The 23,015-nt window shown below is 40.9% G+C and overlaps 1 protein-coding gene across 2 annotated transcripts in view; it reads right to left on the bottom strand.

Moving 5' to 3' along the window:
* Positions 1–23,015, bottom strand: part of NFATC1 (nuclear factor of activated T cells 1) — a 142,776-nt gene that overhangs the window by 39,172 nt on the left and 80,589 nt on the right. For both annotated transcript variants that reach the window (XM_077809089.1, XM_077809091.1), the window contains exon 8: positions 22,555–22,687. In XM_077809089.1, the coding sequence (XP_077665215.1) occupies positions 22,555–22,687 (133 nt within the window). The remainder of the gene's footprint in view (positions 1–22,554; positions 22,688–23,015) is intronic.

Below are 23,015 nucleotides of genomic sequence, written 5' to 3'. Positions count from 1 at the left end.
GCCTAAATTCTATTGACTATCAATGGGGTTTTTGCTCCCAAGTGTCTTAATCCCTTTTGAAAATGAGATTTGAGCTTCTAAATCAGTTAGGCATTGCAATGCTGAGCACAGTAATGCCTAAACACCTTTAATAATCTGGGCCTAAATGACTTCAAGGAGTTTGAATAAACATATTTATTCTAGGCAGACCCAAACTTAAATACAGAGAGCAATGATTTTGGATTCATGTGAGGGTTTATCTTCTTGCCCTAATAAAAGCCTGCAGAGACTTTCATAGCTCTTAGGCACTGCTAGCAATTTATGACAATATCACAGGATATCTGTTAGGGTATAAAAATAACTAGTCTGCTAGGGTAGAGTAGATACCAATGAAATATCTCTGGGTACTGTGATCTAACAATTTAGTTTCAAGTGTATGCATGTGTTTGAGGATTTTGAACCTTTAAAAGAGCTTTTAGTCCATTTAATATGCGTGCGTATATTAGCTATAGTTAACTTCTTTTAATGCTCTCAATTTTTACTTCTGGTGAATGCACTTTGCTACCCTTGTTTTACAACCTTCTAGTCCCTTGTTAATTTTGCTCCTTCTATATTGTTTTACACACGGATGCTTGCAACACTTGCTTCAAGATTTCTTGGGCTACTAGTAAAAACATGCTTAAATACATAACAGATGCACGAGTGCCATTCAAGATGCATGTGTTACGGATAATGGACTGTCATCAGATTCCTCCTTCTCCTATTTTCACCTGCTCACATGCTGCATGCTAGTTAGCATGGTTCAGAATGTACTAGTTGCAGGGAAAGAGATTCCAGGTTCAAGGACAGCTTTATAAAACCCAGATTATGCCCTTTATTAAAACACAAGACCAAAGAAACACACCTCAATAAACAGAGAAGCATAGAGCCTGTAAGAAAATACCTTTCACAAGATCCTCATGTGTTTTGCATTAGGTTCACTGTCCTAGCACAAAGCCTGGCACAGCTGGAAATACGAGGATCGCTGAATACTGAATTTTCCCAATATATCACAGTTATAGAAACACCTGTGCTAAGTAATTCCAAATTAATCCACTGACAATTCAGTGCTCAATAACCCTTGCAGTATCTCATTCATTTAAAACTATGAGTCTATGGGTATGTCTACGCTGCAATTAGACACCTGCAGCTGGCCCATGCCAGATGACCTGGGCTCATGAGGCTTGGGCTGAGAGGCTGCTTAACTGCGGTGTAGACATTCTGACTCGGACTGCAGCCCAGCCTCTGGGACCTTCCCACCTTGCGGTCTGGACACACCCTATGAATCTTATGATGGCACTGTTGAATGGTGGCACATGGGGCTGGTGGGCGAAGCATTGAGGAATACTGATTCTATGACAATGGTGGGCAACCTACAGCCCATGGGCCACATGCAACCCATCAGGGTAATCTGATTGTGGGCTGTGAGACATTTTGCTGACATTGACCGTCTGCCAGCATGGCCCCCCCGCCCCCAGCTCTCAATGGCTGCAGTTTGCCATTCCTGGCCAATGGGAGCTGCGGGAAGTGGCAGGCCACAGGGTCCTGCTGACTGCCGCTTCCTGCAGATCCCATTGGCAGGGAAAGGCATACCACGGCCACTGGGAGCTGTGGGGGGCCGTGCCTGCGGAGGGTCAACGTCAGCAAAATGTCTGGCGGCCTGCAATCAGAATATCCTGATGCGAGTGGCCCATCACTGTTCTATTACCTCAGGTTGTTCTTTTTCACACCCTTCGCAGTGCACACCTTTGCTTCCTCACTTAGCAATATGTATATTTCCTTGTTTCTGTCTTCAGCACATTTATAAAGGGGCCACTCAGTCAAGGTCATATTCAGTAGCAAAGTGAATGGTGGAGAAAGTTATGTGTTGATAAGTCTGGCTTCAGTCTTCAGCTGCAACAAACTTATCGCTGCTACATCTGAGGAGGGTGGCTTTCCACTCTTCTGATCCTGGGCCAGCCTGGGGCTGAAAAGGCCCCCAGAATAATTTAGAACAGCCTGTAGCTGTGGCAATTGAAGGTTTGGCCCCCAAAATGCCTCCTATACAGAAGTGTGTGTGGGAGGCTGGCTATCTCAGCTTTGCACAACTTGAGGAATCCTTGGCTGCCCTTTTCTGGCTTTCCAGCTGCTTTGCACTGTCTCAGTAGCCGAACGGGGGAAAGGATTCAGCCCTCAATATGGGCCTGATTCACCACTGGTTTACTCCAGCTTTACATTGGTGTAACTCCATTTACTGCACTGTCAGACAACTGATGTAAGGCAGTTCTGAATGAGCCGACAGAGACATGCTAACTTTGTGTTCAGTGGAGTCACACTGGTATACAACTGGAGTAATACAGAGGTGGATACAGGCCCCACAATGATGAGTAGGTGTAATCTACAGGATATAGTGTGGCACAAGAGTGAGTTTGTAGCCGGAAAAGTAACCAATGGGATGATGTAAGAAGGTGAAAAGACAAAGTCTGGGTCCTGCTTAATCTTACACCCCCTGTTTGTTGCTTTTCTTGCTACAAGCCCACTTCCTCCACCGCCATTAGCATGCAAGCTACAGCAACTTACACAGATTTACTGATGTCAATTACACCAACTTTTGTGCACCTCTTCATTTATGAGGTCTCCACGTAAATAGTGGCTATTTGGACATGTAGTTGGAGGTTTCTGAACTAGTTCAGCTAAATCTTGTCTATTAAATCTCCCAAAGTGTTTTTCCAGTGTAATAAAAAGGTCCTCTGTGTTAAATACTGTTTATCTGCTAATCTCATTACTAATACAGGTATTGTACTGGGAGAGGGAAAAAAAGCATTAATGCTGAAATTGCTAAAGAATGTGGGCCTGATTCTCCACTGCCTTGCACCTTTTACAAGTCTTTTACACGTGTGTAAAATGAGAGTAAAAAATTCTACCAAATAACGACAGTAGCATTTACTCCACTTCTACAGATGTATAAATATCTTCACCAGGTACAAGACAAGAGAATTAGGCCCTGTGGGATCTTTGTTTTCAAGGAAAGAGCTAGAAGAAGAGCTAGAATCACATTTGTAAAGATGAGTGTGTCTGCAGAAAGGAGCTGATGAAAACTATTACAGTTAGTTTTCTTATCAGGCCTTAGTCTCTTTATAGGAATGGATGGCTATATTACTTGCCTTGTAGAGGACAGATATGCCACGGATTGCTACACTAAGACATACTGCAGTGTATTTGTGACATTCCATCCAGTATCTGCTTCTGTCCAGCATATGTAACGCTGTCAAGTGGAATAGCAAAAGCTGGTAACATGCAGCAGCTGATACTTTTCAGATGGAGTTTAGAAGAAACCGTGGCTTTGATTCTCCACTGCGTGGCCATTCTGTGAGTGATTTGCACCTGTGCAAAGCTGGTATAAAAGGCTACTGGTCAGAAGGATGGTGTTTTGCATTCATTTTGCAAATGAATACACAGGGGACGATCAGGTCTCATATATTTTATGCACATCCTCAAAAAATTAATTAAGGGCATTTATTCTTCTCTCTGGCCTGTCTCTAGTTTTATCACAGGATGCTCTGTTTGTGGAATCAGTTTATTAGTCTAGAAACCAGAGCATTTCTTTAGACCACAAACAAGTTACAAGTATTTGCTTTGTCACATTATAAGGCTAAGAAGGGCCTCACATACCGGCTAATGGATATCCCCATCCCTACTGTCCTTTCATGATCTTTATTTGGGTCAAGCGAACAGCATAGCTCCACAGATGTCTTTGGCTAGGTCTACACTGCAGCTGGGAGATGTGATTCCCAGCATGGCACTAGCTCACTTTAAGCTGGCACACTAAAAATAGCAGTGTGGACGTTGTAGCCCTGGTGGAAACCCAGGCTAGCCACCCGAGTTCAACCCTGCCGACTCCCTGGGATGGAGCTCAGGCAGCTCGCCCAAGCCACCACCTGTGCCGCTACGTTCACACTGCTATTTTTAGCACACTAGCACAAGTCTGTCTACCCATGCTGGCAATCACACCTCCCCAGCTGCAGCATAGAATCTAGACATTCCCAATGGAGCCACACTAGTTTACACAAGCAGCCTGGCCCCATAAATATTGCATTATGAAGACATCTTCTTCTAGCTTAGGCACCAATCCAGTGCATTCCTTTGCCATGGCTGTGGCAGGTCAACAGCCAACAGGAGAGCAGTGGTAAAGCATGATGTGTCTAACACCATTTACCTTATGTCTTATGTTCATGCTAACTTCCAACCTTTAGAACCAACCTGAGGCCAAATACCTGGTACTAAGTCTCAAATGCACCCTTCAGAAGGCATAATTTTCCATGAAGCTAATTGCTGGGCCTCTGTCATTCAGTTTTGGGACTCCTATGACTCTTAGATTGTTTTGCTTCATGTGACATAAGATTCCCCATATTATGTGTGGAGAGAAGCCATGTGATACCAAGAATATGATTAATAGCTTTGGAGTTAATATTTAACAGAAAACAGTATTAACCCAATCTACTTTAAACTATCAGGTCAAATATTTAAAATTGGCTATCAGCTCAAATGTCTTCTTTAAATGACACCAAGCTGAAAGAGACACTGCGATTCTAGCTACAAAACAGTGTTAAAATGACAAACAACAAAAAGCCCTGCAGCTGTTCAGAATCTATCAGCACTATTAGCATGAACAGGACTATTTTTTAATTTAATACAGCCATCTCAAATGTCAATAAGCATGCTGTTTTAGGGCTGCTTTGTGGTGGTGAGATAACACTCTGCACTGCAGACTCTCAGCTCATTACAATGAAAAATTAAAAACTGAATTTGCTCCACTCTGAAACGTACCATTAACAAATTACCACAATGAGATCACAGTTTATAAAAGATAAAATAACAAACATGATGCCTGATCCTGCAAAGACTAGTGCATGGGAGTAATTTTACTCACTTGAGTAATCCCAAGCCTTTGCAAAGATCAGGTTCTTACTGTGCAAAGGAATGATAAATATATTTGATTTATCATTGTTAATTATTTTAAAATACTTGCTTTTATATAATGCACTAGATTGGTCTACTGATGATATTGGACGGTCCATAATTTGAAATACTAAAATATGAAAATGTTCAAAGTTCTAAATTAATCTGACAAACATAGTAACTGTGCTAATTGTTTTTAAATGGCTTGATGATGATATCACCTTAGGCTGCTGGACTTGTGTCATTATGTCATTTCATTTAATGTGAAGGTCTGAGAACCATGTGTTGGCAGCAGCACTGGCTATAATAAATCAAAGCTACTTCCAATTCTTGCTCAGAAAGACAAGCATTTATGACATCATATCAAGTCACTAGGCTTAAGACAATGGCCTTCTGTGTGGGTTTGAATGTGGGAGAAATATTTCAGTTAGTGTTGCAAGCCTGGATTTAACTGAAAGGTTTTTCTTAGAAGGTAAAAAGTTAATATATCAAACTTTGAAGAAAAATAATAAATCATGCACATTTACGAGAGGGTTCCTAAAAGCTTTTAAAATGTACATATATGTACATACAGATATAGACAATTCTAACAAGTCTGTTTGCTTTTACATTTTAGCAATCCAGATGGTTTTTTAAAAAACCCTTTTATTTTTTTCATTATTAACACAAATGAACAGAGAAAATATAATCATTTCAATTATACAGATGTTTATCCTTATTAACTGTAACCTAATCAAGTCACATTTCCACACATGTATTAACAATCCAGACATTTATTGCCCTATAATATATTTATTTTGCTCTTGGTTTGATAGAGCATATCAAACAAAACATCCACCGTTCAAGGTGCAGAATATGATGTATTCGTCTGGAACCTATTTACAAATTTTGGATACTGTATTAAAAATAGCTACATAATTTTTTCATCACTTACACACAGAAAATTCTTGAATTTTGGGAGTAAATGTCTCACCACTAGTGACAATTTAGGCTGACATTTTCAAAGGCGCGTAAAAGAATTTTAGGACAAAATTCTCCTGCAGGTCAAATTGGAAGAGATATTGGGGTTGGGTTTTTTTTTCCTTTTTCTGCAGCATGGGGCCTGGGATGTTTGCTAGTTGAACTAGAGTAAATGGTGGATTCTATGTAACTTGAGGTGTTTATATCAAGAATTGATGACTTCAGTAACTCAGCCTGAGGTTATGGACATATTACAGTAGTGGGTAGGTGAGGTTCTGTGGCCTGCAATGTGCAGGAGGTCAGACTAGATAATCATGATGGTGCCTTCTTAACGTCTGTGATTGAGATGGGCAGCTAAATGGTATATGTGCCTTTGAAAAGCTCTCTCATCAAGTAGTCTTGATCCAAACAGAACAACCCTGATACAGAGAATCAGACATCCCTCCAGAAGATACCACACTTGTCATCTCATTTGCTACTGGTCTAGAAGTCTCTTAATTCTCACTAATTTAGAAATGGTTATCAATTTGGACCCACTTTTACTTACCTTTTAAGCATATTTTTGTTACTACAATACACCTAGGATTTCACCCCAAGTTTTGATTTTTAAGCAAAAGTTAGTGCTGGTGAGAAGTGACAAATTGTTCTCCCTAAAGCTTGACATCTCCTGCTTTACTATATAACAGCTGCAGAGAGAATGCAAACTTCCTCGCAATACTCTGTCAGGGTGTCTCAGCTCTCTCATGGAGGGACTAACAGTTCTAGCGATTAAGACAATAGCTCAGTCTACAGGCCCATTCAGTTCTTGGACTCTCTGCTGAGATTCTCAACAAAGGTGCTTTTTGAGATGGTGCGTGATGTGGACATTTTCCACTAGGAACTGTATTAACCAATTCATTCCTAATGGTCACCAAACAACCCTCAGATTGTAACATCTTGGGGCAGAACTGAAGCAGTGCCGCAGAAATGAAAGGTACCTGAGCACTCTAGACCCTTTAAGTCGTTTATGTGCACAGCAGCACCACTACATAGTAAACCAACCTGTGCTCTTTCAATAATTGTAGGGATTATGTAAACTGTGGCTTCTTTTTTGCCTCTGCTTAGCTGACAACTAGCATTGTGTGGTTAACAAAGGAGAACCTAAAGACATCCCATTAAAAATTCTTCTCTCAGCCAACAGATATTCACTAAGGAAAGAGGAATGAAAATACAGAAGCATTCTAGGAATTGAGGGAAGGGAGGGGGAAAAGGAAGCAATCTTTGAAAAAACACATAGGTCATTTAATCTATTTTTATTTTTTTCATTTTGAAAAAGATACATTTTCTGAAGGACTAAGGCTAGGTTTTAAAAACCAACAAAACAAAAAACAGATGAGTCACCATTGGGGCACAGCACTCAGGTGACAATGTGGCCCATGCACTACGTCCATTTTCCCCTACTGCATTTGTCCTCACCTATTTGTAAACACCAGGGCCTAGATGGCTATGGTGGTGGTAGTGGTGGGGGGGAATGACAATGCTTTACTATTTATTGGGCCTACAAAGTACGTCTTGAGTAACTTCAGTCATTGACCCAGAGTCCCTGGGATGGCCGAGCTGAGCTTGGCGAAAGACTAGAGGAGGGAGAGGGAAGGAGGAGGGAATATGAAATAAACCTAGTTTTAAACCACGTTTATTCACCCCTGAATAAACCAGGCTCTGGCATAAATTACTCTCAGGTATTCAGGGATCACCGGAGCACCCAAACAAGGCCCTCCCCTCCCCTGCTGTACCCTCTATGTCAGAGGCATGTTGGGGTAGGAGCTACTGGAACACCTCTATGATGGCGGGATAGAGGAAGGTTGTCTTTTTGCCAGCTTTATGACTGCTTTACACCCCAAAAACAATATTAAGCAGACTAACACAGACTAGGATCTGGCCTGCTGGGTCTTCTATGGAGTGATGGGATTCAACTGTCTGAAACAGTACACAGCCCTGGGGCCCAGTTCTAATCTCAGGTATTATTGTGATGGCCACTAATAGAGGAAACTGAAGAGATCTGTCTTGCTTCCACCAGTGTGAATCAGAAATTGCTCATTTACGGGGTTCATTTGATTGCTGCCCCCATTTAGGGAAAGAAATCAGATACCTTTAAAGCTGATTGGTTGCTTTCCCTACTCACAAGTAGCAGTGCTAGAAACACAGAAACGTAGGGCTGGAAGGGACCTCAAAAGGTCATCAAAGTCAGCTCCCTGCGCGGAGGCAGGACCAAGTAAACCTAAACCATCCCTGACAACATGTCTGTCCAACTTGTTCTTAAAAACTTCCAGTGACAGAGATTCCACAACCTCCCTTGGAAGCCTATTCCAGTGCTTAACTATCCTTATAATTAGAAGGTTTTTCCTCATATCTAACCTAAATCTCCCTTCCTGCAGAATAAGCCCATTACTTCTTGTCCTACCTTCAGTGGACATGGAGACTAATTGAAATCACAGTCCTCTTTATAATAACCCTTAACATAGTTGAAGACTGTTCTCGGGTCCTCCCACCAATCTTTTCTCAAAACTAAACATGTCGAGGCTTTTTTTTATTTTTTTTTTTAACCTTCTATCCTTTTTGTTGCTCTTGTTTGGGCTTTCTCCAATTTGTCCACATCTTTCTTAAAGTTTAACACCTAGAACCGGACACAATACTCTAACTAAGGCCTCACTGGTACCGAGTAGAGTGGGACAACTACCTCTTGTGTTGTACATATGACTTTCCTGGTAATACACCCCAGAATGATATTAGCCTTTTTCACAGCTGCATCACATTGTTGATTCAGATTCAGTTTTTGATCCATGATAACCCTCAGATCCTTTTCGGCAGTACTATGACCTAGCCAGTTATTCCCCATTTTGTAGTTATGCACTTGATTTTTCCTCCTCAGAGTGCTGTACTTTGCACTTGTCTTTACTGAATTTCATCTTGTTAATTTCAAAGCAATTCTCCAATTACTGAGCATGATTGTCCTGTACATTTCTATGTGTCTGTTTTTAAGGGCTCTGATGTGTGTGTATATGTAGGCATAGTATCCAAATAGACATGATCTAGGCCCAGGATTTCAGTCTATAATCTCATTTTGCGTATATTCTCAGACAGCACCATTATCTGAGTCGAAAGTACTTTCAGATAATTCAATTACTAAATGCTTTTCAACTGCTGTTAAACTATTAGGTTGTTCAACACATATTCAAATGAAGACAAGATACTACATGTTGTAGAGACATGTGCACTCTGTTAAACTGGAGGGATAGCCCAGGGACATCTGATTTGTGTGCTTGTTAATAATGAAGAGAGAGTATATATCACATTTCTTTGAATACGGGGGTAGGGGGAAGAGAGTTCTAAGAGACATGATTAATGTCTTATGATAGAAAATAAATCATACAACTTTGACAAGAGTAAATCAAGTCAAAATATGATTTTAAAAAACATGTGAAACAAGTTAGAGCTTTCTTTCTATTTTTTTATTTTTTTTTTAAAACAAAACTTTCCTGTTGTTAGATCTTTATGGTCTCCAAATACTTTGCCTTTGTCTGTGTGACCCAGTTGCAATCCAAAATAATGTGGCTTGAGCGCTCGGGATGTTGTTTGAAAGTTCTGAGTTGGAACTAGATGTCTGGTTAGTTGGAATAGATTAATTTAGGTCTGAAATGGGACTTGTGTCATCAAGAGATCTTGTGATCATCTCATATAGCAAATGTTCCTTTTTTGCTGCATGGAGGAAAGAAGATTTAGCCTACCTAGAAAAGAAAAGCAACACCAATGTCTTTCTCTTAAAATATTCCTACTGATGTGAAGGTCTGCTTTCCAGTTTCACAGCCTATATGCCAACTTCATTGGTGTTTTCACTGCATAATATTTAGTTGCATGCACTATGACTAAAGTTGGAAGTTTGACGATGCACATAAATGTAACATTGGTAAAAGTGACTGGTTTTCATGACATGTCAGTTTGTCAATACATATAAATACTAGGGCTGTAAACGATTAAACATTAATTGTGATTAATCACGAGATTAAAAAATAATCACAGTTTTAGTCACACTGTTAAACAATAATAGAATACCGTTTATTTAAAATTTTTATATGTTTTCTACATTTTCAAATATATTGATTTCAATTACAACAGAACTACATGTGCTGGGTCGTCATCTGAGACTGCCATAACACAAAATATATGGCAGAATGTGGGTAAAACCACAGAGCAGGAGACATACAATTCTCCCCCCAAAGAGTTCAGTTAAAAATTTAATGAATGCATTATTTTTTTAACGAGTGTCATCAGCATAGAAGCATGTCCTCTGGAATGGTGGCCGAAGCATGAAGGAGCCTACAAATGTTTAGCACAGTGGTGGACAACCTGATGCCCGCATGCGGCCCATTAGGGTAATCTGATTGTGGGCCACAAGACATTTTGCTGACATTGACCGTCTACAGGCACGGCCCTCCGCAACTCCCAGTGGCTGCCAGAGGCCTGCCACTTCCCGCAGCTCCCATTGGCTGTGAACGGCGAACCGCAGCCACTGGGGTTTCGGGGGGCCATGCCTGAGGACAGTCAACATCAGCAAAATGTCTTGTGGCCCACAGTCAGATTACCCTAATGGGAGGAATGTGGCCCATGGGCCGCAGGTTGCCCAACGCTGGTTTAGAATATTTGTCATGTAAAATACCTTGCAAACTGGCGACAAAAGTGCCATACGAATGCTTGGCCTGTTCTCACTTTCAGATGACATTGTAAATAAGAAGTGGGCAGCATTATCTCTGTAAATGTAAACAAATTTGTTTGTTTTAGCAATTGGCTGAACAAGAAATAGGACTGAATGGACTTGTAGGCTCTAAAGTTTTACGTTGTTTTGTTTTTGAGTGCAGTTATGTAACCGAGAAAAATCTACATCTGTAAATTGCATTTTCACAATAAAGAGATTGACTTGTACTTGTCTAAGGTGAAGTGTATAAGGTGTAGTACTTGTATAAGGTGAATTGAAAAATACTATTTCTTTTATCTTTTTTACAGTGCAAATATTTGTAATAAAAATAATATAAAGTGATCACTGTACACTTTGTATTCTGTGCTGTAACTGAAATCAATATATTTGAAAATGTAGAAAAAAATTCAAAAAATATTTATAATAAATTTAAGTTGGCATTCTATTATTGTTTAACAGTGCGATTAAAACTGTGATTAATCGCGATTAATTTTTAAAATAGAGTTAATTTGTTTTGAGTTAATCACTTGTGTTAAGTGTGATTAATTGATAGCCCTAATAAATATACAGATGTGGGATTCAGGCACCCTTGTTCTGCACTATGGTAAAATAGTACATCAAGAGATTTAACATTACGCTTGCATCCCTCTCTCTGTCTGCTTGCCCTCCAGGGAGTTGTGAATATTAAAATGTAAATTGTGGGCAGAGTGCCCAAAAAGGCATTAATATGGGAGTAGCCATAATTTATGCAGCCTATTGTATATAAGCAGAATTGTACAGCCAGTGTGGGATGTAATCTTCAAGAGGGTTATTGGTTTAAAGGAATATTTTTTGATTGAAGTTGTATATTGAGATTAGAATCACAATCAAACATGCATATTTTCCATCATGTAAACACAGGAATTATTGTTAACTAGTTCACAAGATTCACTTTCTATGCTATAAATATTTATATGCCCTGGGATTTCTATAAGCCCCTCTCTTATTTGGGTTTTCTTCCTCTCTCTCTCTCTCTCTCCAGAGTCTGGTGGCTCTAGACAGACTAACACACAAAGTGTGCTATAAATTGCTCTAATGAAGGTTTCTTTGGCCAATCAATGGCTACTTTCTAATACACCACCAATACTTTTACTCCTATTGTACCATCAGCAGCAAGCAGGCTAATGTGGCTTTACCCCAGGATGTCATTTTTCATCTCTCTTTACAGCATGTTTTGATCTTGGCTGTTCTGAGCCATTTTAGCTCTTACTCAGCCTTCTCCTTCAGAGACTTAGAGAGTCCTTCTCTACAGCCTACAAAATACATTTTCTTGTGTATAGTTTATCTGATGCAATCACCAGAACAGCATTCCCTTCAGCATCAACCACAGGGCTAGATTAATTATGCTGATCAGCCATTCCAGAAGAACAAAACCAAATCGTTATGTTATTTCACCCTTACAATTTGAAACCTCATCTCCTTTATGGAAGTTTTACTTTTTGGCTTTTAAACCAATTGGAAGAGCCTAATGGTCCAACCCTGATAACACTTACACAGGTGACACCAGTGTGAATACTCAAGATGTAAGGGAGGCAGATGATAGCCCTTGAAATGCTAAAGTTTAGCGGACAGCTCAGGAAGCTTCAGTGATAAAGACCACAGGACAGATTCTGCCATCCTGACTCAGGCTGAACAGTACTTTGAAGTCAGTCGGACTATTTGCTAAGTGAGATACTGCTCAGTGAGAGTTAAGGTGCCAGAATATAGCCCTAAATTCTTAGAATTACCTTTTCATATGTGACCAGTAGCACCAAGATGGAGTTTACAGGTCAACTGTAACTCTGGAGTTCAGTGTAGGAAGTGAGCACCCTTAACCTCAGCGAGGTTATGTTCCTCTGTGATCATAGAACCATAGAATATCAGGGTTGGAAGGGACCTCAGGAGGTCATCTAGTCCAGCCCCCTGCTCAAAGCAGGACCGATCCCCAATTAAATCATCCCAGCCAGGGCTTTGTCAAGCCTGACCTTAAAAACTTCTAAGGAAGGAGATTCCACCACCTCCCTAGGTAACGCATTCCAGTGTTTCACCACCCTCCTGGTGAAAAAGTTTTTCCTAATATCCAACCTAAATCTCCCCCACTGCAACTTGAGACCATTACTCCTTGTTCTGTCATCTGCTACCACTGAGAACAGTCTAGATCCATCCTCTTTGGAACCTCCTTTCAGGTAGTTGAAAGCAGCTATCAAATCCCCCCTCATTCTTCTCTTCCGCAGACTAAACAATCCCAGTTCCCTCAGCCTCTCCTCATAAGTTATGTGTTCCAGTCCCCTAATCATTTTTGTTGCCCTCCACTGGACTTTTTCCAATTTTTCCACATCCTTCTTGTACTCCAGACACAGTACTCCAGATGAGGCCTCACCAATGTCGAATAGAGGGGAACGATCACGTCCCTCGATCTGCTGGCAGTGCCCCTACTTATACATCCCAAAATGCCATTGGCCTTCTTGGCAACAACGACACACTGTTGACTCATATCCAGCTTCTCATCCACTGTAACTCCTAGGTCCTTTTCTGCAGAACTGCTGCCTAGCCATTCGGTCCCTAGTCTGTAGCGGTGCATGGGATTCTTCCGTCCGAAGTGCAGGACTCTGCACTTGTCCTTGTTGAACCTCATCAGATTTCTTTTAGCCCAATCCTCTAATTTGTCTAGGGCCCTCTGTATCCTATCCCTACCCTCCAGCGTATCTACCTCGCTTCCCAGTTTAGTGATCTTTACGGGAGGCCATTCAGATCAAGATGGAGCGCTGCATACTGAGACCAGTGGGGTCCAAAGTCCAAATCTCTTTATTAAAAGCCAAGGTGAGCGCAATCTGCAAATGAGGTGTGGCTATTTGACTCCTGACCAGTGGCTAATGGGATTCTCATTTGCGTGAAGTATGGAAGCCCTTGCACTAGAGCTAAATATACATTGGAGGGGCAGACAGTGGGGAGGAATCCAACTGCATAATATTGGAGAAAAAAGGCTCAAAAGTGAGATTCCACTTCTCCTGCTGCTCTAGAACACATTCTGCTGCTGGAATGTAACAAAAGAGTTGATGGCCCAGTTATGATGAATTTATCCACTGTTTAAGTGGAAACAGGAGTCTGACAAAGCCTTGCCTGCTTTTTGTTGCACTGTTAAATGTCAAAAGTAACATTCAGCCACATAGCAGCCAAATGAAATAAATTGTAACAGCACATTGTGTAGAAATGAGCAACCATAATTCAGATTTTCACTGTTAAAAAAAAAAAAGTGAAGAAAAAATTCCCTCCAAGCCATTCCACCTTCCTTGTTATTCTGCCCTGATTAGTGCAGACTTTACGACACACCCTTCAGGAATCTTTCTGCCTATAAAAAGAAGATGGGGGAGAATGCTTGTCAATGCTGACAATATCATTTCTAATATATTTGAGAGTTTGAGCCTAATTCACAGTTACACCAGGCCCCCTTTGCACAGCTCTGGCAGCAAAAAGTTGATTTACAGTGGATATAAATACAATTTACATCCGCCTGCAGGCACATTTAAACTGTTGTTTCTTTGGTTTTCTGAGTTGGCCCTGAACTAACTAAAAGTGACTTTCTATGGGGCTGAATTGTGTGGTAGCATAAGCAGCTGTGAGGGTTACTTTCTCTTTCTGCTTTGGTTTATCTGGGTTTAGCTGCCGGTCTGTCCTGAGCGCTGGCTGTGTCAGTCAGTGGCTTTCCAAATGGCCTCTGCAAGCCAGGGTCTACAGCTCTCCTAGCCTGTCGATCACACACACACACACACACACACACACACACACACACTTTCACCTGTCTTATCTTGCAAATTCATTGAAGAATAGCTCCTCTTTCTAACCTTATGTTACCTGACCCGGTGCATTTTATGACCTTTTTACAACCCCACAACAGGATTTGGCTCAGGTTCCCTATGTAATCCGATGATCAGTTTGCAGACATAGCAAAGATGCATATTTTGCCAGCCTCGGATATGAAAGTTCACCAGAAGTTCCAAGTTGAAATGTGTCAGGTGGCTATCAGTAAAAGCTGCTTTCTATGTCACATTAAAGCTCACTGCTTTACATCTTCATTTTATTGTTTTCAGCTAATATGACTAACGTAGCATGTTAACTTAGAAAGTGAGTGGCTGGCGGAAGAGGTGAGATGAAATGGAGGTGTGACTGCGAAATGTAATCACTAGAAAACTGCTGATCGTACTCTTCTGCAGCATAGTCAGGAGATAATTTTAGAGCTAAGGCAGGAAGCTGAGTAGGATGCTGAAAAAAGCATGCAGTGGGCACTGATCACCATTTTCATAAGCACCCTGAGAACTTTCATCACTTTCAGACTGCAAAGCTATGAACCATGAATCAGATATATCTAGTAACTAAGTACCAGGTTTTCAGAAGAGCGTAGCTCTCAAAGCTAGCGTTAGATTTTCAAAAGAACGTAGCTCTTATTTAGGCCCCTAAATAAGTGGCCAGGCTTTCAAAAGAGCTCAGCACTCTGCGTGCTTATTTAGGTGCTGAAATAGAAGCCGAGCTCTTTTGAAACTTGGCCCACGTATGGTGAAGCAAATGTCCCCAAATGTATCCAATATGTTAAGCTTTGAAATGAAGATCACACAGCTTATCACTTGCATTTAACTAAATAATAAAAGTGGTAGGGATAACATTTATAAAGTAATTTATTATTTTAAAATAATTCATTAGAGTTAAAAGCATGAGTGAAACAGAGAACAGGAAATATTTTACCAACAACGATGCACAAAATAATATTTTTGGTGTCAGTGTAACAGGTACACCAACGTTTTCAACTTCCTATTAACTTTGCCCATGGAACACAAAAATTTTCCTAAAAAAACAAACAATGTTTTTTAAATGGAAAAAGTTACACTGAATACACAAAATCTTTGCTATTTATAGCTTAAAATAGTGTGAAAAAACAGTCTCTTCCCTTTCTTTAATGTGATCAAGAGTGGTATTTCCTGTGTCTCAGACTATGTGATCAGACTTTCAAAATGGTAGCTTCCCGTTTGATTGATCCAGTTTTCTTTATTATATTTAACACACCTTAAAACATCTTTTAGTGCTTTAAGATCAACCAATGATCTTAGCTGCACTGGTATAATTTCACTGAAGACAACAGATTTACTTTACACAAGTTTACACCAGTGTATCTGAGAGCATGTCTACACTGCCCCACAGCTTGGACTCCTGGGGTGTGAATAGCAGTGCCATCAAAGTACTGCACTTTAACTCTCTTGTGTGGACACTGTGGGCATGAACTAAAAGGTTCCTATTTTGCACTAATGTAGTCCTATTTGAAGAGGACTACAGGAACTCCTCACTTAAAGTCGTCCCAGTTAACGTTGTTTTGCTGTTACGTTGCTGATCAATTAGGGAACATGCTTGTTTAAAGCTGTACAATGCTCCCTTCTAACGTCGTTTGGCAGCCGCCTGCTTTGTCCACTGCTTGCAGGAAGAGCAGCCTGTTGGAGCTAGCTGGTGGGGGCTTGGAACCAGGGAGGACCGGCAGCCCCCCTATCAGCTCCCCGCTCCCCTAAGTTCCCTGTGCAGCAGCCGCCCAGCAGGCCAACAATTGCCTGCAGTTCAGCTGTCCCTCCCCCCACTGCCATGTGCTGCTCCTGCCCTCTGCCTTGGAGCTTCTCCCAGATCCTCCTGCTTGCTGGGGGGGGGGGAGAGAAGAAGGGGGCTGATGTTAGTGTGTCCCCCTCCCCCCTGCTCCTGCCCCCCATTTACCCCATCTCCATAGAGCAGGGGGACACACGATAAGGCTCAGGACAGAGGGAGCTTCCTGGCAGCAGCTGTGGTCTCAGCTTGCTGATTAATTTAACAAGGCAGTGTACTTCAGAGTAGGTCAGCGTACTTAAAGGGGAAATGCGCATCTCTCTCTCTCTCTCTCTCACACACACACAGAGTGTGTGTCTCTGTCTGCCATGCTGTCTCCCCTCTCTCAATTCCTGCTGCCCTGTACAGTGTGAGGCTACTCTAACAACGAGTGAACCCCTTGAGGGCTCAGCCAATTGCTAGTTCATCATTTAGCACTGAGCTATTCCCTGGGAAATATCCCACCCTCTGACTCCTCCACCTCAACCAAGCTTCACAATCATCATCGCTGTGTAGCAGTATTAAATTGTTTGTTTAAAACTTATAGCGTGTGTGTGTGTACGCGTGCCGGTCTTTTGTCTGGCAAAGAAAAATTTTCCCTGGAACCTAACCCCCCTCCTCATTTACATTAATTCTTATGGGGAAATTGGATTCACTTAACATCGTTTTGCTTAAAGTCACTTTTTTCAGGAACATAACTACAACGTTAAGTGACAGGTTTCAGAGTAGCAGCCGTGTTAGTCTGTATTCGCAAAAAGAAAAGGAGTACTTGTGGCACCTTAGAGACTAACCAATTTATTTGAGCATGAGCTTTCGTGAGCTACAGCTCACTTCAAATGTTAACTGCTGGAAATGGCCCACCTTGATTATCACTACAAAAGGATTTCTTCCCCCCCTCCCCCCGCTCTCCTGCTGGTAATAGTTCATCTTAAGTGATCACTCTCCTTACAGTGTGTATGATAACACCCATTGTTTCATGTTCTGTGTGTATATATACATCTTCTCACTGTATTTTCCACTGAATGCATCCAATGAAGTGAGCTGTAGCTCACAAAAGCTTAGGCTCAAATAAATTGGTTAGTCTCTAAGGTGCCACAAGTCCTCCTTTTCTTTGTAACGTTGAGTGAGGAGTTACTGTACATTAATGCAAACTAGGAACCTTTTAGTTCATGCCTGCAGCATCCACAGGGGAGGAGTTCCAGCACTGCTTTTTGGTGTGCGCTGCTCTTTGCACCCTCATAGTCTGAACTGTGGGGCAATGTAGTCATGCCCTGAGAGCAGAATTTGGCCTCTATTTTCAGATTTAATTTACAGAGGCAGTTTGGAAGTCCTAGCATTCCCCCATCATAACAACCTTTTCCTGGACAAATAAACTCATTGATTGTTTTCCCTGCTTTGTTAAATAACATTTATGTGGCAAAATGTAATGGAAGAGAGAACTTCTGAATGAACTAAAGCAGTATGTGACATCAGCACTCTGCAGACACCACAGATACCTTAGATGGCACTAAACCCCTGTTTATGAGAGACAAAAGTCTAAAAAGGTCTCCTTGATTTTTAATCTACCTGTTCAAAAGAAATCTGAATAAGCAGACACCTAATTTTAATAGTTAATGAATTTCTTAAAATCTTCTCAACTTTCTCCAGAATTCCACGCAACAGGACAACTTTAAACATCTGCATCTGAGACAGAGAACTAGGGCTAGATTTTCAAACGTATTTAGGGGGTCTAACCCCTTTAAAAATCTGGACCCTAGTCTTACCTTACTCTTACTTCTTAAGAGTAGCATACACATGCTGTATGGAATCTCAAATGGATCTTTAACTGTAGCATGCATTTTTAAGTGCTTTCCTTCTCCTATAATCTCCTTCAGATTAGATAATTCCCCAAACCCTACTGATTATGCCCACTAATATTCTTATTAACATAAATGATTATGCTAATCATGTAACAAACTCATATAAACAAAAACATTCCATCTTACACAAAATAAAAAATATTTAGCACACATAATAATGGTGTTTCTAGATGAAAATACAATACAAATGCAGAGTTGGCTAATGCTTTTTCACAAGTAACATTACACTCTATACTAATAAAGCCTCTGGAGCAAATATCTAAAAAAAGGGCTACTATGAAGACTGCCTTTAAAGGGTGGACTATTGAAGGGTAATCTCATCTTGCTTTGCAGAGATTAACAGTTTACACCATTTAACAGCGGGGGGAGCTGGGATATTTTAATGGTATGTGGCCATGAAAAATGAGCTGCGCGGACTCACCTACATCAAAAGGTTAAGGAACTTGCTTATATTCTGTGTGACAGATATCTCCAGTGTATAATCTCAAACGTTTAAAGCCTGCAGGCTTCAGGGTAAAGCTGATATACAGTAGCTCAGGCCTTAATAACACTGCAGCAACATTTAGAAAAAATGCCAATAGCCAAAGATCAACAGCTTTTATCTATTATCAATTTACGTATGATAATAGGAAAGTGAGATCTGGGATTAGTTACTTTCAGCAGAGGTGGACCCAAGAGCCAAAATTCAGAACCAGATCTGGATTTTGAATCCCCCACGGTTTGAGTCTGTCCAAGCCAGAGTTTTCATACAGACTCACCTCTTTTCAAAACACAGCTCCACTTCTCCTCCCCACCTTGTAAAGCCTCTATTTTATGTACAAGTTTTCCCATTATGGGATATAGTTTTAAGCTGTAGAAACTCATGATCCCCCAAGTAAGCTCCTTTCCTACAAATTGTTTCCATTTATATAGAGAGGGGAAAATCCTGCCATGTCTCCACAGCCTAGGAAGTCCTTGACTGCAGGGAAAGCAGAGAGTTCTGCAGTACAGAGTGGTCTGCACTCTCTGCATGCCACAAAGTTGTACTCTCTGCGTGCTATATGGGGCCATTCACAGAGCTTGTGACTGAGTGAATCCATCAATACCTGGATCCATTGGCTCTTCGCCTCTGTAAAATGGGGAGAAACAGGACTGTAGGGAATACTTTGGCTCTAAGATTATGGTAGCAGCTGGGAAGTGACCCTGTGGCGTGTGTGTATCAGTTCCTTCCCTCTAACCCCACAAAAAGTACCAGCACAAGGCTAGTACCTTGCTGGTACCATACTATACCTTGCTCTGGGAATGTTTAGCTGAATGTAAAGTGTAACATGTATCATGTAATTTCTAAAGGACCCTTAATGCACAGAAATCCATGGAAGGCTTTCTAATCAGACAATATGCTAACATTTCAAGGCTAAAAACAGGAAGAACACATGATATACTACCTGATTTGTGTAAAACCACATCTAATAGTTGATGATTACTTTGACATTTGCTTGTTAAAAATCTATAGTCTGTACACTTTGTGTGATTTTGTCTGAACAAGTCAGGAGGTGTTCACTGGACAAATATGTTGCTGATATTTTTTAAACCTTTTTACCTAGGTAACATAGTAATTGCTGGCTTAATTAGTTTTTTCTTGATGAGTGTAACTTTGGTTTTCTTTAATATCTTTGCAAACTACAAGAAGCTTGTGAATTAAATTAGATAAACCAGTGCAACTTAAAAAAAACCCTGCATTAAATATAGCATATTGGATAACTGAGTTTGGTGCTAAATTTAGTCTAATTTTTGCATGTATATACATATGACAATAGTCAAGATGTCGCATCCCTGCCAGTAAAGGGCATGATGCAAACAATTACAAGCATCACCAATACAAAAATATACTCTTTGAATAATTACAGGTGATTACAAAAATATATTTATTCTTACTACTTCTATATGCAGAAGGGAGTTTGTAAACAAATCAGCATGTTTCTTAAAATTATTTATATATTATATACAAAAAGGGTCTCCCAGGTCAGAATTTTTACTCTCTTACACTGGTTCTACACCTGTCAATCAAGGCTGCAATGGTTTGAAATCCTTGGAGTTACATGGGCATAAAACCAGTATTGGAGTGGCGAATCAGGCCCACAGTGTTTCAAAAAATGACATTGTCATAAGGGCTCAACAAAATAAAGTAGGAGATCATTCTCTATTGCCTGTTTCTTGGGAAGTTATTTATACTCGTGCAAAGAGATTGTAAAGTGATACTAAAACCAAATGGTAGTGTTTTACACTCACTTTGCACTCATGTAAACGATGGCCTGAGGTGCAGGGCAATGGAGAATCAGGGCCAGGTAGATGAAAAAGAAAGGAGTCTTGTTGTTTGAAAGAACATGTTGTAGTGCAAATAGCAGTCAGCAACAGAGCTGAGATTTAAATATCTATGGAAGGTATATGGCAAGGTAAGCACTATCTCTGGCCATCACAACAGATGCTTGCTGCTGAAGGTATCATATAAGAGAATGATAACTCTTCTGTTTGTCATCTAGAAGAGTTACACAATCTTCGACTATACATAGACATACACACCGCAGAGAAGATTTGCATAATTAGGCTAATTCAACAAAACCTGGGGCAACCATCTCAGTAGAGTCCTTCTATGACATTTAAGGAGTAATCTTTTGTTGTCAAATTCCCTGTTACTTTATGATGCTTTATTTTGAATTCAAGTCATGATAAAAGTCAGGACTGGCATCAAACTAGAGCTGTGTGAAATTCAACATTTGTATTTGATGGAGTTTCACCTAGAATGTTTGCAAGGTTGTTTTTTCCAAGCCATATCATGCAACTCGCATTTTACTTTGTGTAAAATTCCTACAAAATGGCTATTTTCACACTGGAAACCTGTGAAAAGTGTGAATTTAAGCATGTTTTCCTTGCCAACCCATTTCCCTTGACAACTAGGTCATTTTCACTTTAAATAAACCTTCATATCTCACCAAAAAAGGGCTCTCTGAAATTGATCCATTTTAAAGTTATAACTAAATGTAAAGAAACAGGAGTAAATTTACCTTTTTTATGATGAATATTGCACACACCTCTCTCTTGAATGCCCCTAGTATTGGTAGGTTACCATCACTTCATAGCATTTGGCAATATGAGGTTCCAAAATAGCACAGATTACCACACTTGTGAAAATCCCCATGGCCCAAACCTTTCATATACATAAAGGATTTTAGAAAACCTTCTGATTTCCTTTCCCATTATGCTTTTCAACAGTGCTCCAGAGTAGAATTCAACTGGAAATCAACCTTCTGATTTGAATGGTAAGAAAGTAGGGGGTCAGAAGGCATTTCATGAAAGTAGCCACACAATCTGATTCCTCTCACAGGAGATCCTGGAATAGTTCCTAAGTGGTACACTCAATCCCCTCGTGCATGCAGACTTTGCAAGAGCCAGCTTGGAAAGATGAGTGCAATGGGCCTTGTTTTTCTCAAGAGAAAGAAAAATTGTTCTTGAGTCAAGCTGCTCAAGAGTGAGTTAGCAATGCCTGCTCCCTCTTACTCCATTGTATGGCCTGTTCTACAGAGAATCACTGACAGGTCCCTCTGGCCCACCAACCTGACAGACAGCATAAGGACGCTGTGGACTTCATTTTATCTCTGATCTGGGGCCAGGCACCTGTCCTGCAAATAGCATTAACTACCCCCTAACTCAATCCTAAGCTAGGCTAGAACTGGCCTCTCAACTCCACATTCAAGGAGCTTGTGTGTTCAGCACCCACAGTGGCCTATAAGTAACACTGGGAGGAATTCTCACCTCACTTTGAGACTCAATTTCCAACCCCAAACAGGCAGGCGGGTGAAGGACGGGTGGCAGGACAAATCCCCACCAGCTCCAGCTCAGAGCACAGCACAATTTGTGGGGTGAGTTCAGAAGCATTGTTCGAATGATACGCTCTCTGGGGTTGGGAAGTTGGGACTCTCGAGGAAGCCTGAGAGACAGCTCAGCAATCTCATTTTTTAAAGAGTCTTTCTGCTGCCCATGGGCACAGAGGACCTTCTTTCTCCTCATGTGCCACATGAGGAGCTCTTAGATGTATTGAGCATGTATAAACACAGGCACAATCCAGGGTCCCCCTGAGGCCACAGGCTTTGCAGACAATGAATAACGCTTGTTGTGATTTTGTTCCAACAAGAGAGAGCTCAGAAGTCTCTACCACTGAAAAGGAAACACTTTATTTGGAAGGTGTCTTCTTCAGACAGCAAATTACGAGACAGCCCAGTGGGGCAGCTCACATTTTTTATTTTATAGCAATAATTACAGCCCTAAATTGCTCGAGTGAGCTACAGAATTATTATCAGTTACATTCTATCTTTTTTCTGTGTCTTTTTAGCAAATATTCATATCTCTAGTTTCCACTACCGGAGGTTAGAAATATATTGTTACCATTAGCAGGAAGATAGGTGAATAGCTGGTACTGGCTTCTCTTTCGCTTTCCATTGCAGACATAGAAATTGACCTGAACAGGACTGGTAATTCTCTGATTGCGGAAAGGTGGTATCTCCACCACCAATGAATTCTACAGAAACAAACGTGAGAAAGTCAGTCCATATCTGAGACAGGAGCTCTGCACAATAATACGAGCACATCAACTATGGGAATGTCTCTGCTGAGTTCCCAAAGAGAAATATCGTCACTGCATACCAACTGGTGAGCAAGCCTTGGTGGAGCTGAAGGTTGTGCCTGCAGCAGGTTTTCTGGGTCCTTTCTGGCTAATGCTCCCTGCAGCTTGGCCTAGATTTGGGTTTCTTCAGCAATGAGTTTGATTATTGGGGTCAGAAGTGTGAAGGCAGGATAACCAAAACTGTACCACATGTATCATGTTTGTAGATGTTCCTTGCTAGGAA

The sequence above is a fragment of the Eretmochelys imbricata genome, chromosome 2 (genome assembly GCF_965152235.1).
Source record: "Eretmochelys imbricata isolate rEreImb1 chromosome 2, rEreImb1.hap1, whole genome shotgun sequence".
NCBI classification, from domain to species: Eukaryota; Metazoa; Chordata; order Testudines; family Cheloniidae; genus Eretmochelys; species Eretmochelys imbricata.
This window is presented reverse-complemented; position numbering and strand designations above follow the sequence as displayed.